The 16896-nt window shown below is 35.8% G+C and overlaps 1 protein-coding gene across 1 annotated transcript in view; it reads right to left on the bottom strand.

Annotated features, from left to right (window-relative positions):
* cpm (carboxypeptidase M) overlaps positions 1–16896 on the bottom strand; it is a 41347-nt gene that overhangs the window by 20848 nt on the left and 3603 nt on the right. Inside the window, 1 exon segment of the mRNA XM_051891372.1 lies at positions 12050–12147. Coding sequence (XP_051747332.1) covers positions 12050–12147 — 98 coding nt within the window.

Genomic DNA, 16896 nt, shown 5'->3' with positions numbered 1-16896 from the left:
CCGAATGAGGCTCTGAGGTTAAAGTGCACTGTCATTCACATTGTGACACAGTGAGACCTGTGATTATGAAGCACAAGTTCAGACAAGTAGAGTGGTGGGTTAAACTGTCTGTCCCGGAGTGTTAGTCTGTGTCTAACAGTGGGTGATGGTGTGTACGAGTACTGTTATCTGTGACAGCTGAAACAGACCACAGCACACTTCAGCTCATCGCTGTGATAACACACCTTTCCAAGAGAGTATAGCAACAATCTCACCCATAAAGACAGACATACAAACACATGCAAACAAAAAACATGCCAATGCATATGCAAAAACAAAGCATGCATACTTATGTATATATTTATAAATTATAGATACAATATTAAACAGGGCTTAATATCCCAGAGAAGCACATGTGAGGGGCATGTTGAAAAATTTAGGAGTGCTGCGAGAGCAATTAAAAACTTTAGAGGCACAATGAAAATGTGTAAATTATTATTAATTATTTTATTTTATTTTTTGCCTTAATAAAGGGACCTATTAAACTACAAAAAGTACACTAGGTTTCTGCTTCAGACTGTATTTAACAACTATGTAATTACTTATAGGCCTACTTTAAACTACATTAAAACACCATGGCACTAATGATTTTAAATATTAAACATGCATTTTAGTAATAAATAAAACCATCATAATAAAGACAATATTGTTCTCTACACTGAACAAAGAGTAATTTCAACATAGGAATGAATTATTTTTGTATTTTACTGCATTTTCAGCTAAAATTCTCATTACTGCAATGCGTCCAGGTATGTCTGAATGCATGTTGTGTTCTAATTTAAAACAGAAAAAAATGAAAATATTCTTAAAAAAAAAAAAAAAAAAAAAAAAAAAAAAATGTATATGGATGTTCTAATAGATGTTTTCAAATGACAGAAAAAATATTAATGTATAATATATAACAATAATGAAATAATAGTGGAAAAATTAAGTGTCCATGACTGATGTTCTCATCCTCCGCAACATTTTTTAAGGACTCTTTACACAGACACACAAAATTTTAAATAAATATTGATTTTGAATTAAACAACACATGTGCTAGAACCTCAAAGATGGCTACCAGGTAGGCAGATCTCTTTTTATTAATCCAGTTAAAAGTAAAAAAATAAAAAATAAATAAAATAAAAAAAAAATCTTGTCAGACCATGTACATGATGTCAGACCATGTGTATGATTATTACCATAACAGGACATTTTCCTCATTTAGAAAAACTTTAAATTAGCAATTTTCTGTGAAAAAATTTACTTCATTAATGTCTAATTATGTACATTGAATAAAAGTTGGCTAAATCATCATGGCTTCTCTGAATTTAATAAAATATGCTAAGGTACCTCATCCTCCGCAATACTATTCTCACTTACCGCAACAATTTAAGGCCAGTTGCGGTAGAGAGAACTTCTGTTTCAGTAATGAGAATTTAATTATACAGGCTATTTTTAAATATATATTATGAGTTATTAAGTTAAATAATATTTACTAACTGTTGGAAAACTTTAGCAAAGTCTAGTGTGACAAATTTCAGAGAAAAGGTTTACAAAAAAAGAAATCAAAACAAGTCAAAACAGTATACACAGGGCTTTGTTGCATTATATTAGTAAGAACATACAGACTTCCAGTGTTTTTATATCAGGTTAGTGATATTATGTCCTAACCTGACACCTAACCCTCACAGAAAGCTGTGCAAATCATTAGATTTAAATATAAACATGATTTGGCCAATTTATGAGCATTTTGTGACGATTACCCGCGTGGCCAATAGAAACGGGGCATCAGATGACTAGACATATAGAACTCCCACTAACAGTTTTGAAAACTCCGCAAATCGTTTTGTATCTGAAGAGCTGCGCTGAACCCAGCGGTGAGCGCAGCGCATTCCACGTCCTGTGTGAAAGGGCTGCTTACATATCATGTCTTTTGCGCGCACAAGTTCGTTATTTCAAATGTAGGCGCAGTGCGACCGCGTCGCTTCTATTATGGCTGCGCATTTTTTTTCCAGGCGCACATATGCCGCGGCGAGATGAAAACATCTTAACTTTTCAGAATGCCGCAAGCGCACCACAGGTCATGTGACAAGAACCAACCGATCACCTTTGGCCTTTCCATAACAACATCGAAAGCTCATCCGAACAGCTAGAACAGTAGTAAAGCTAATGCAAGGGCTAGAAATCAATTAATCCTTTGCTGATACTTCCTCGTCATCATGGAGAGCGCAGTTCATGGTTTGCATAGCAACGACAGATGCCACAGGAGCACAAGCGCTTGTGGAACAGAGGAGAAAGACGTGGTTTTAGATGCGATATGTAACCGGCCCCTTAAAGGTTTCTATTTACGATGTGTTTTGCTGCATTGAGCTCAGTAGCTAATCATAGACATATCTGTTGCTTTCTTGAATGCAATGGCCAATCAGAGGTGTTTAAGTTAGAATCCACTCACCGCTTGAAAAGCAAGTTTTTGTTCAGAGTTGAGTTCTGTGTGCTCACGATGTATATTTCAACTTAATTCACATTTATTCGTATAGCGCTTGTCATAATACATATCGTTTCAAAGCAGCTTTACAGAAAATGCATGTGTCTACATTACAATTTAATTATTCAGAATTTTAATAAAAGCCTTGTTTTTCATGCTACTGAGAGGACTGAAGAGGATTGAATTACATGCTGCAAGTGTTGGTAATGACATCCCCATATTAATGAGGAATGTTTGTGCTCTTTAAATTTGGTCAAATCTGATTGGTTATCAATGTTTGTTGTTCATGATTGGCTATCAATGTTTGTTGTTCATCAGCTGGAAGAAAATTGTTTCGAAAGTGATTCCAGCAATATTTTAGTTTTTCTTTGCCATTATCGTTGTGGTGTGGACTCTACTATTCTCTTAAATTTTGAGTTTTTAAAACTAATCTGGTAAATGGGTGGTGCATGTTGTATTGCTAAATGCACATTTTTAGCCTATGTAAGCCTATTTTTTTGAAGCACTGCACTTAAATCCATGATTGTGCCAATTTTCTCATTTATTTTCTACATTAAAGTTTATATTTTTAAAATATACCTCATTCTTAGTATACTTATCATTACCGAAATCAGCAACCTCATTTCCGTAACCTATATCATTACCGCAACAAGTGTTTATTTAATATTTATTTAAAAGATGAAAAAATAGTAGTTTGCTTATTAATGCATGTGCAGAATATGTACAATATGTTCTTTCAGGTTTGCCACATCATTTTGAAAATATGTTAGGTTTCATTGAAATATTGAAAAAAAAAAAAAAAAAACTGTTAATTTAAAAATAAATATTATTTCAGAATTTCAAGTAACTGCCAATGACTGTTAATAATCCATTTTTAAAAATGTGAAAATGTATTTGCTTTTCTAACAGTGTTGATGTTTTCAGACTGTTGCGGTAATGAGATTTTTAAGGACTTGTTTTGGAAATTCTGTTAAAAAAAAAGGTTTTACATTGTCAGTAAAACTTTTAAAATGAATGATCACAAACACTTCAGACCTTGCTCTTAATGTCTGAAAAAGAAATTTTTTGATACAAACATTTTAAAATTTTCATGTTTGGAATTTTTAAAACCAAGTTTTCGTGAGAATCACCCATATATATGTGTGTGTGTGTGTGTGTGTGTGTGTGTGTGTGTGTGTGTGTGTGTGTGACCCTGGACCACACACATCTGGAATCTGAGGGTGCAAAAAAATTGAGAAAATCACTTTTAAAGTTGTCAAAATGCCCAAAAAGTCCTTAGCAACGCATATCCACTCACAAAAATACATTTTTGATATAATTACAGTAGGAAATTTACAAAACATCTTCATGGAACATGATCTTTACTTAATATCCTAATGATTTTTGGCATCAAAGAAAAGTCGATAATTTTGATCCATACAATGTATTGTTGGCTATTGCTACAAATATACCCGTGCGACTTATGACTGGTTTTGTGGTCCAGGGTCATGATACATCTCTGTTTTTCACGTCTCATTGTTACATCTTCAAGGACTTAGTGGTATACTGAGTTTTTTCCCCTGTTCCTTCAGACAATTTGCATTTCAAGTCCATACAACACAGAACCACTGGCTCCCTGAGACCTCTGAGCAAATTCTGTAAAAACAGAGCTCAAAACGTCCACTGATGATGATATATTGAGTCTTCTAGTTCTCCCTGTCCCCATCAGCACTTACTCACTGACTCATCTCAGAACAAACACATCTGCTCCAATGGCAATTATACTGTTCAGAGAAAACAGTAAAGTCTGGTTTCACGTCTCATTGACATCTTAAAAGTTCCTGAACATTGTACGTCATGTTTACATTACTGCAAATTGCTTTATTTAGTGGTTATATGTTGATGTGCAATTACTTTTCTGTGTTAAAAAGTTCAGTGATGTGGTTGAAACTTTATTGATGTGGTTTGGTTTTTGTTTACCGTACAATTTGCATAGTGTTCATCTATTGTGGGTGAAAACTGTGAACTACAACAAGATCCAAGAACTGTGTACCGTTTCTTCTTCAAAAGACCAACACAAACGGCACACCCTCAGTCCCTTCAGCGACCCAGATATGATCACAAGGCCCAATGCCAAGGCCTGAAAAACATGATGTTCTTCATACGGCACCCTGATGCTCACACTGAAAAGACCTCTAGATCAACTCCCAAAACATTTCAGCATGTGTGTGAGGGCACAGACCGATCCCTCACACCTGTGGGTGATGCATTTGAGGCCAAGCTTACACTTGTTGGTGAAACAAAACACCTGTGAGAGAAGAAATGGTAGAAGGGTCCAGTTTAATAATTTAAGGAAGAATTCTCATCTCACACAAGATTTTAGTGGCATACTAAACTGCTGTGAGTTTATCTGGCTAGATTCCTATCCTTTTATGTCGTGAAATGTTGTGTTAATATGAAAAGACAATAGTTTCAGCTCTTTACATTCATTTAAGGGTCATTCCGTTTCAACTCAACCAGAGGTCCCTGGCTCAAAATGTTCATTTTGATCATTTCTTTTGTGGTGAAAGACATAAATAAATGAAGAAGAAAGCCAAAACATTAAATGACATGGATAAATATTTACTGAGTAATCCAATATTTTGTAGAGGGGGGGTCAAAATTACAGGGGGGTAAAATGACTTCAGAAAGATGGCATTTTATTTTTACACAGAGATTGGGAGGTCTATTAGTTAAATCTGTTGACTTTAGCAATCTTTATTGCATTATATGCCTTTGGTGAATGGAAAATGTTTGAAAGTTTGCATGCCTGTTACTCAAGCAATTTTTATTTTTATTTTTTTTTTGTATTAATTTTTAAAGCCCTGTATGGTTCATCTCCAGAGATATGGGAATCTCAATGTGGCTCCATGAGTAAAATGTTAAATTGTACACATTTTCAGAGGTCAAAAACCAACTGTGGGCTACTTTGCATACAACTGATTATTAATTATTATTATTATTATTATTATTGTCTTTTAAAGAGGAATATCTGAAGAATAAATTATGTTCTGTAACTCAAGAATTAATCCACTGGAGTGGATTACTCAAATATTCATGCATGACATTTAATATTTTGGCTTTCATCACTATTGTTCATAACTATATGTTCGACTTTCTTCAAAAAAATTGATTTTAACTCCATTTAAGACAGTGCTTATGAGAATACTTGCCAAAAATGGACTTTGACATTGTTGTGTGTGTTTTTGTGGCTCAAGCGCAATAAATCGCAAAAGAAAACTTTTGCGTGCTGTCTGAAAAGCGGCTTTCTGATTCGGGTGTGTGATAAGCTTCACCGACAGAGCATCAGTACCGAATATTTTGCATCATATTACATTTGAGTGGTTTAAAAGCAATTGAATTAATAGTTGGCTGTAGAGGTTAACCAATATCGCATTTGCAGATCGGTTATCAGCAATAATCCACACTGATAGTTTTTCCCGGTTGTTGCGGGAGTGACTGTCATTACACAGTACGAGAGCGGCCTCTAGAGGCGAAATAAAAACTATCACTGAAGCCTTGTGGTGTTTGTTTTGACAAGTGACACTAGCAGAATACATCAGATGCAGATTTAAAAATTATGACAATAAAAGGTATGTATAAAATAGGTGAATGTTATTTCACCAAGCACAGCATGTTCCAGGATCAACATCTTTGTTGATCCTGGAACAACATTCCAATCAGATTTGAGGGACAAGTTCACAGTTTATGTCAATTTTAGGCTTACAACCAGGGTTAGGTGCTTCTACATTAGTGTTATGTGCAATGGCTAATCAGAGCTGTTTAAGTTGTTCAGAATCCACTCACCACTCAAAACACAGTCATTTTTGTTCAGTGCCGAGTTCTGCATGCTCTCGAATCCTCACTCATTATAACAAATTAAGTGTAGACACGATGTAAATAAGAGATTTTTTATGCAGTGTAGACAGCTTCATTGATTATAATGGAACCTTGTGAGATTGCGATGAACTGAGATAAGTGACAGCTTTTTAGTGACTATAAAAGGAGTGCGCTTTGTGCGCTTTATAATACATTCAGAATTTGAATAAAAGTTTTGTTTTTCATGCTGCTTAGAGGGTCAACGCCCACATACATGCTGCAAAGTGTCAGAAGTGATATTCACATATGAATGCGCGATTCACAGATTTGAAATGCATTAAGATTTGATTGCATTAAGTAATGTAAATGCAGACTAATAGATTCATAAAAAAATATTCAAATGTACATTTTTTATTTTTATTCAGTTTTCATTTTAAAAACTATTGGTTAATTAATCAGTTATCAGCAGGTACTGCCCAACTTGGTTATATGTAAAATTCATTATCAGTCGATCTAATTGGCTGATCATCAAAAACCTACACAGACATGATTATCAGCCAATGCCATTTTCAAAACTGAAAATATTGTAATCTCTATTACAGATCACTTGCATTTAAAAGAAGACTAAAAAAAACAGAAAAGTGAACAGTTTTGTTTTAAATTCTCTCTCTATTTTTTTAATTAAATTAACTTTTAAGATTTTTTTTTCTTTTTTTTTTTCTGTAAAGTAGTTGATATTTCCACTCTCAGTATATTCAAACCAAAATTAACTGTTATTGGTCCCTTATATGTCGGACAGATGGTCTTTCATGTCTTAGTAGGCAGTTCTTAACCAGACTTGAACTAGACTTCATGCTGAATACTGCTGGTCAAAAATCTGGCTTTGTAAAAAAAACATTAACTTCAGTGAGAAGCCTATAAAAACCTTTTTTTTTTTTTTTTTTTTTTTAAATTGAATGAAATAAATAAACCAGAGGAGAATATTTATGGATCTATTTCTGATTACTGAGGCACACGGGCTACATGTTTAAGTTGGCATGCAGACAACAAGAGAACTGTCCTAGATAAACACAGATACACATTATGCCTACAGCTTCTTGTCAAGACCACCCAAACTCTAGCTTGTCATAACTCCCTTAACATTTTTTACAACCCTTATTATCATGCTACTGTTTGAAGGTACATTTTTGAGGGTCAAATCAAGAGTGTGTGTGAGAGAGAGAGGGAGAAAGCAGGGGAAAAAGGGAGCCACTGTTGAAAACCTCCGGTAGGACTAAGATCAGTCTGTATATTCACAATCGTGCTTTCATGCAGTGCAGCTTGTGCAGGCGGTGAGTCCGGTCTGGCCGGAGCAGCGTGCAGCAGAATAATTTAAGATAGAAGTAAAACCAGAGCCGGAAAAAGACAAGTTAGTTACACTGCACAGAGGCCGAAGGTCATCTGACCCTGTGTTACACATTCACTGGACTTCAGCTTTCTGCGAATTCCTCTCACTTTTGGTTACTTAATGTGTTACTTTTTGGATGCAAAATAATGCTGAATTTACATGATTATATACAAGATGACACTTCGAATAAGCATTGTGCACTAAATGCAAGCATTACTACTGTTGCTCCTATACTTGGTATTAAAAATTCTGGCATGTCTATTTATGTTACAGACATGAATGCTCCTCAAATGGTGCAGCTTTTTGAGAAGAAGCGTGCTATTATTTTTCAAATGTATTTATGGTTTTCATTTGGATGATAAAATGGGTGAAAAATCCAATAGACTTTAAAAAGTGACCTGTCAAACTTGGGCTGTATCTGAAATCGCCCTCTAAAACCTTCACTCACTATTCTCTAAATTAGTCTACTGATATAGTGTGCTTGAAGTTGTGAATAAAAACCAGTGAGCGAATTTGGACACTGTACACACCACTACTCTCTAATAACTTTGAAAAATAGTTTAAAGGGGACCTATAATACCTCTTTTACAAGATGTAATAAGTCTCTGGTTTCCTCAGGATGTGTCTATGAAGTTTCAGCTCAAAATACCCCACAGATCATTTATTATAGCTTGTCCAATTTGCCCCTATTTGGATGTGGATGTATGTGTCCCTTTAAATGCAAATGAGCTGCTGCTCCCGACTGCTTTCCAAAAGAGAACAGAGCTTTAACAGGTCGCACTTCGGTTACTCAACAACAACAAAACTGGAGAATCTCACGCAGCAAAAATGACGATTGTTCAGTCTTTCATTGTTCAAACCGGAGTCGGACACCGATGAGAGACTCAGGAAGAAGTTACAACTTTTAGAATGCAACTGTACGTTTCTGAACGGTTAGTGGATAAATTTATGTAGTTTATGTATCTCCCTTTGCAGTGAACTTTGAGCGTCGTAACTTTGCAGATGTTGTTCATGCTCAAACAGCAACATTACACACTAACTAAAGTTAAAAAAGTGATATCATAATCAACCACTGCTTTAAATAACCTGTTTTACTGGTTTACATGCAAATCAATAACACAACAAACCAAGAAAAATGCTTTTACAAGACTTTAAACATCAGGTTATTTAACAAAAGTGGTGACAATGATGATTTCCCCTTCGCCTGCATGAGATAACACATTTTTATAATTTTTTTGGTCAAGGAAGAGTCGGTTGGATGCACTTAAATTTGTAATAAGGACACTTTCCTGTTACATATCACACTTTAATGCACTTCAATAAGCTGAAAGATCACAGGTTAAGGCGTTTACATGCCCGGACAAATCAGGGTAATGGCCAAATATCGATCGGTGTATTCTTAAGCCGTTTATAACCTCACGCAGATAAAGGAAAACAGTTTAACACGTTTACATAACATGCATAAGCAATCAACCAGCACACTCTAGAACACCTTACTAACAGCATAGCAAAAAAAACAAGAACATGCGCAGCCACCTAGCAGCCAATCATGAAACATGAGCAGAACAAATTCATCCAAATCGTTTGTAAAAACATTTGCCTTTAATGCATTTGAAGTCACTTTGGGTAAAAGCGTCTGCCAAATGCATAAAGAAACATTTCCCAATAAACACACAAACTAAAGAACCTATAATCTTGATGTTGCTAAAGCTATGCTCTTTAATTGAGCTTCATGAACAAACTTGTTGCAATAAATTATACACAGATGATTCAGACTTAAATTTGTTTCATAAATAATTCCCAAAATAATGCAATTATTTACTTTTATTCTGAGTAATGCATTAATGTAATGCATAATTCCCCTCTCTTCTCCTCTTTCATCCCTCAGTAATCCATACTAGCCCTGTCTTTGTTTACAGTCTGCATGCTCTCTTTAGCTAGATGTTTAAAAGAGACTTTTTGCCATTCAGGTTTACACAAAAGGATCATGTTCTGTCTTATGGGGTCATTAAGAGACTCAGACCATCATATGAGCACTTTAGTGGTGTATTAAAGGTCTGGATGCTGATGGGTAATGCTTATGTGACTAATCTGAGTAATGTTTACATGTTTACAGTTTTTTGAAATGCAACTCCCATTCTGGATGTTCAAATAGCTTCCTTGCATTTGCGTGATCTGAACAATGGCCCTCTTCAAACATCAGACAGGAAGCGGTCTCATTAGGTGACACTGCCGTCAGACAAGTAAAGTTTTGACTGGCTAAATTTAAAAGGTCATTAGAGAAATGTACAGTAGCTAACTTTAAGAAAACTCGCTGACTACAAAATGACAGAATACTGCAGTATGTGAAATGAGCACCGCCAAGTTGCTAGGGTGTTGTGAGTGGTTGCCAGGGTGCTTTTATGTGGTTTAAGATGTTTTTTTAATGTGTTGCTAATGGCATTGTTGGTGGTTGCTTCTTGACTAAAAAGTCAAAGGAGCCCAAAGGAACTTGACTTTGCCTGGATTTAACTGATCAGAAAGATTTGCGCATGCAGTCATGGAAAGAGCCATCAATTCAGAATTTAGCCATCAATTTAGGTTTCAGAAGGGTGCTCACGAGCACCCCCTTTGCGGTCAATATGTGCCCTCGATGGGCACTTTTGCCAAGCCCGCACTAATGCGAGCTCCGTGGCAGACTTCTTCCCAAAAGTTATAGCGCAATGTGTCATGAAAATGCGGAATCGTAGGAAGACCATGAGTGTTTAGGGTGCTATTTGGGACAAGGCCAAATTGGATTTGATGAAATATGTCAAATACAAGACATTTTTATGTAGCAACAGTAACACTTAATTCAGTACTTTATGTGCTGCTTTATTTACAGTGCACATATGTGCAAGAACCTAATTTAAAATCTAATTCAAAAGTTTAAAAAAAAATTTTTTATCAGTTTTATTTTTATAAACATGACATAATATAACATTAAAGGGATAGTTCACCCAAAAATGAAAATTCTGTCATTTACTCCCACTCAAGTTGTTCCAAACCTGTATAAATTTCTTTGTTCTGCTGAACACCAAAAGAAAGATATTTAGTAGAATGTTTGTAACCAAGCAGATCTCACCACCCATTGACTGCTACAGTATTTTTTTCCTACTACGGTATTCAATGGGGGGTGAGATCTGCTTGGTTACAAACATTCTTCTAAATATCTTCCCTTGTGTACTGCAGAACAAAGAAATTTATACAGGGTTTGGAACGGATGGTGGTTTTTGTCCTGCCACCAGTCAACTGTTGGTCAGATAATCTGATAGTTCTGCCCCAAACTCACACAATTGGTTGCAAATGTAACTTTTAAATTGCTTGAGATGAACAACTGTAAAACTAAAAGAGACGTGATGAGGATTTCGAGAGAAACCGAATGATTCTTACTGCATTCTAGTGAATTATTTATGGGATATGTTCATTAAATCAGGAGAGTACACCACAATAGTTTAATATCTGTTGTCTTTTCCATATTCATAGCGGAAAAGAAAAATAAACTAATCTGAAAGAAAAGAACACAGCAGACTGAAATGAGCTTGTCAAAGATATCCTTGTGATGCCAATGTCACTTTAAAATTTGAAGATTTACATTATTTTCCTTATAGATAAAAACAGAGCATGATGGAAAATGTATGCTTGTTCAGTCAAACTGATGGATAACGATTAATTGAAGTGCAACCTTATTTGAAATGATTTGTTTCAGTCCTTTTGAGTTCCCCAAACCAGAAGTGCCACCAATAATTTAAAATGCAGTAGACTCATTTGGAAAAAGTGGATAGTCGTCCCTGCAAATTAAACCGGGATAGAGTCAAGTTTTTTTGGTTTAGTCTTCTCACAAAGACAGGAAGTACTGAATTCACAATAGTTCTGAGTGGGCTTGGGGGTGGAGAACATTGGTGAAAAGATCCCCCCTCTACAGCCCACCTTGGAATATATTTTTTTTCGGTGAGGGTCACAGTCCACTGCTCCTCACTGGCGTCCCGGCCGGTTCCTCGGACTGTAATGCTTTTGTGCACAGACCGCTTTTCCCACACACCCCTTACCAAATACACCCCTTCAGACCAGCGCTGGCCCCTTCTCGCCCAAACAAGAAAAAAAAGAAAAAAAACCTAAACAAACGCAGAGCTAGATCTATTTAAAGATGCCTCCAAATCCTAATTTAGCCCCATCTAAAGAAAACAGACATGCAAGACTGGGTTCTTTAGAAGCGGTTCAGTAATATTGAAGAGCTTACAGTGCAAGACCTGGTTAAAAAATAAAAATGCTATAATAACCAAGGAACACAGCTGCATTACCTCGTTTCCGTGCATGTTGCCCACATATTTGAATTCCGGGATGCCCGTTCTGTGTTCTCTGGGATGTTGACCCAGTATTAAGACCCAAAGTTCTCTTCCTAGAAAGACAAAATGTAAATGTTAATCGACTGCAAACAAATGTTTCAATTAGTGAATCAGTGCATTTGCAACTGAATTAAGTGCTGTGGATCTTGTGCCGGTCACATGATTAATGTCTCACTGCTTTCTGAGTTAACCAGATACTCAAATAATGTTTTTGCACAGTTTGGGCAGGCACCTGGCAACCCAATCCCGTGTAATCTCACGTCTAGCTTTCATTAATTTGTCTGTCTAGGTCTCTGTCTCTCAGAGGACTACTAAATATGGAGATCTCACATTCACTGAGCAAGTTAAAGCATGCTTGCTTCAGAATAAACTAAAAAAAAAAAAAAAACAGAAATGTAGTCATCTGAACCATAATCACAAATAATAATAATAATAATAATAATTTAAAAAATACTATTATTATAGTTTAATATAACTTTCTATTTTAATATATTTTAAAATAAAATATTTAAAATTTGACAACTGTTTTAGCCTACGATATGTGGTTAGGACAGTCACTTAGTAAAAAAATAAATAAATAAATAAAATAAAATGTATTTATTTATTTAGGACAAAAAAAAAAAAAAAAAAACTGCTGCAACCTTTGCATATTGATACAGTTTGTCCATTGCTGGTCTGTGCTCAAAAGCTGAATGGATACTTCACCTGAGAGAATATTCTGTTTATTTTCTGTATTTATTGTAACTATTCAAATGTTGTCATTTCAAATGCTGCACTTCAGGACAGCGTGTTTACTTCTCTTCACTGACACAGATAAAAGTGAAAAAGACTTACATGATTTTAAAGCTATTGCTATCCAAATTTTGCCCTCCAGACATCTTAAACTGCATAAATGTATCCACACTACCCTACCACTTTTTGTGTGTGGAACTTCCACAGCAGTCAGTAGGTCTACCTGGGAGAACGCTTTCAATTGTGCACCTTTACAAAGATCATGGGGGCCATCCGGGACATCCCCAGGCACCAAAGGTAGGGGTGCTATTGTGGCCTAACTAATCTGTGGTGTGTGTGGTCCATGTAAAGCTCTCTAAGGTGTGGACCTTGAGATACTTGAAGCCTTTCACTCTCACTATAGGGGCCTCTCTCCAAGTCCACAATAGTTTCGTTAGTCTTGTCGACACTTTGTTAGAAAGGGTGCCAGGTTCTCTCCAACAGACTAGCTACTTTTACACTAAATGCTTGTAATATTACTGTATTAACTTTTCTGGTAAAGGCACCTGTTATTCACCACCAAAATTGCAGTAAATGTATAATAATTGTAAAAAAATAACAATAATAATGGTGGTGGAATAGAATGCATTCGTTGAATGCACAATTTATGCAGTTGTTCATGATGTCACAGTCAATGAAATTTACTTTTAAGTCTAATTGCGCAAAACTCTGTGACTATAGGTCAAACTCTTTGAAAGCAGACTTCTTACAGTACGACAGAGCATCGCAACCTTGTACGTGCTCGAACGTGCATGCCAATATTATGGCTTTGTTCATACATACCATCGATAGAGAACTTTAACAGCTTGTTTTAGCATTGTCAGCACTGATTTGATGACATTTTGACAGTGAGTCCTGTTCACACACAACCTCCAAACAGCGTTAAAAAAAAAAGAACATTTACAGCCAAGTCTCATTGTCATCGGCAAAGTCAGTGGTCTTCTGCTCCAATATACTGTAATAAAATCAGTTCTGCTATTAACACACCTGGACTTTTCTTCCCAAAGCAACAAAAGAGTAGGATTTATCTCGAATGTGTTTTTTTTTTTGTGAGATTTAAATGTGACTCCTTACAGTCAGCATGTGATGAAATTCCACCCCATTTATTTTGTAAATGCAAGTTATAGCCTAGATCTTATTGTGAACAATTTATCCGTGATGCGTTTCATTTTTTAAAACCGTTTTGACCACATAATGTTTAATGAAATTGTCATAAGTGGACCTTCTGCTGAAAATGACAGATGATGTATGCAGGACTTCTTCTGCATACCTCACCCCTGTAAACTCCACTTTTGAGTGAAACATCCACATCTCAAAAATCCAATCAACAACCGATGCATAGAACCAAGTTAAAGGTGTGCAGCATGACTATATATTAGACAGTCTCCACAAACTGCATTTACAGAGAGATCATTAGTGTTGTGCTGCAGTGCAAATTCTATCAGTTGCTGTTTTTTTATTATTATGGTTTTTAATTACCTCTATTAAGGCTACGCTCACGTAACATTGCAGTTTTTCATCATCAAAGTTTATTATTTGCATGCGTTTTAAAACCTTGCCATTTCAAACTTCTGATATACAGTTTTCTGAGTTCCCTATTTACAAATTACTGTACTGCTCAGTAACAAACCAACCAAGTCTTAAAAACCAACATAAAAAAATCATCATGAAATATATTTTTGCCATGTCGGCCACCTCTAGAACCAACTACATTTTTTCTTTTTCAATAATCTGTTATACTCGGATGTAGTTACGATAAGAAAACATCCGTCACTACATCTGTTTAATTTCATTGTGACTTCAACAGAGGTTACAAAGATTACACAAATCACAAGAGCCACTACATGCCACAGTTTGTTTTTGCATTTCCTACCAAAACTGAAATCCAATTACTGCTGTTTATCAAACAAGACAAAATGATGTGCAGAATTATGAATGCTTAAAGGATTTCTGTAGTGTAATCTTGATTAAGCCAACGATGTTGGCAAATGACAACTGCCATTTGTCTGGGTAGATAATCACCCTACAAGCGTTTTAGCTAATTAGGCCCAACTAATCAAGCATATGAAACATAACATTACATCAGAGATAATCATAGTCTGCCTCCACCCCTCGTTCTTGCCCTGGTGGGCAACTTTAACACTGATTAGGCCGAGACAGGGCAGTCAAAAAACAAGGATGGTCTTCCAGGCTAAGCAGCTGGTGTCCTAGATTACCTCTAGTCAGCTCGGGTCTCTTATTTCTTGGCCTTAAATAGGCAACACAGTGGGATTAGGACAAGGGGTTAGCTTGACGGGGCAAGTGCGCACAATGGCTACACAATCTCTTTGAGGTCTGAAGTGATTGGAGAAATGGGCTTTACAATCAGCCAGTAACAAAGGCTCCCAAGAGATGAAGGAGATGGGAACAGCTTCATTAAGGGTTGCTTTCTTGAAGTGCGATTCCATCAGTTAAATGAAATGGTATGGTACCGCAGTGTCCTTGGATTAGCTTTGGGCACTACCTGCATTAGTAGAAAGAGATCTTTAACGGGGGAAGCAGAGGTTTACTTGAATTTTTAATCAACTAAAGTGGGCCCAGGGGTCAGCCTTGGGGCACTCTGCTTGTCTAGAGATGAAGTAAACGAGATTTGGTCTGAAGCATATGGAGGACCACCCTTACAGAAACAGAGGTTGAGAGAATGTGTACAGCGTGATATTAGCATCTAAATCAGATGGAGAATACAGAGAGAGAAAGGAGAGAGGGAAAAAGAGTTGGCAGCGGATGTGTTCTACTCAATGATGGTTTTGTGCTAAGCCAAAAGAGCAACCTGATCCACGAACCGAATTAACTTAAAATGTCACGGACTAGCAGCACCTTCACCAAAGATAAGCCAATGTCTCCATCACTCTGTAATCCTAAAAACCATAGCTGTGAGCTTGGAGGTCACAGTTACTCAAAACAATTACTTTTTTAAAAGGAAAATCAGGGTATAAGTGGCAGGAAGTGATATAACCACTTTCTTCCATTCATACCCTGATTTTCCTTTTAAAAAAGTAATTGTTTTGAGTAACTGTTTTCCAACTGTTTGGTCTTAACCCTTAATCAACATAAAACCTGTATTACATTTAGAATTCTCATTTATAATAAAAAATGGCCATTATCAATAAATAAACAAACAAACAAACAAACATTGCTATTCCTTTCAAACTGAAATTTTATAACAGCATTTAGTTTGATATTGGCTTGACTGACTGGGAGATTTTGATGGAATGAAAATATGAAAGATCGATCATAATTGTCATTTTGTTTTCTTTAAATGCATTAAGAATAAATCATTTTAAAATATATAAATATATTACAATTATATATACATTACTGTTCAAAAGTTGTCAGAGTTGTTCTGCAAGGACACATTTAATACACCAAAAGTAATAGTAATGACTTTTACATTTTTACAAAACGATATCCATTTCAAACAAATGCTTTTGTTTTCAACTTTCTATTCATCAAAGAATCCTGAAAAAGAAAAAAAGAAAGATAAAAAGAAGAAAAAAGCAGCACACTTGGTTTCTACATTGATAACAACAAGAAATATTTGAGCAACAAATTTAGTAATTAGAGTAACATTAGTAATGGCTGCCAATTCACAAAACAAACAAACAAACAAGCAGTTGTTTGTTGTATGTTTAATATTAGGCTAATATTCTAAAAGTGGTAAAGTTTTATGCTTTAAACAGGGCAAGTTCTCTGGTTGGGAATCACTGTCATACCAACACTAAAATAAGAAAAAGCCTTAACATTAAGCATGGAATCTTATCATGGAATCTTAAGGAAACAGTCTTGTCTGTCACCCAAATGCAAATCAAAGGTCAGCTTTATTTGTTATACCAATCTCTCAGCACAGGAGCTGCATTGTGCTTCTGTGCGGGCAGTATTTACCGGCTCTGTTTAAAACTGTCAGATTGACCGTCTGTGGAAAAACAGCAAATCTTTAGCTGCACTGATTTCCCTTTCAAATAACAAATGGGATGAGCAAACTATCCTTTCAA

The sequence above is a fragment of the Ctenopharyngodon idella genome, chromosome 4 (genome assembly GCF_019924925.1).
Source record: "Ctenopharyngodon idella isolate HZGC_01 chromosome 4, HZGC01, whole genome shotgun sequence".
NCBI lineage: Eukaryota > Metazoa > Chordata > Actinopteri > Cypriniformes > Xenocyprididae > Ctenopharyngodon > Ctenopharyngodon idella.
Note: the sequence above shows the minus strand (reverse complement) of the source record. Positions and strands in the feature narration are given on the sequence as shown.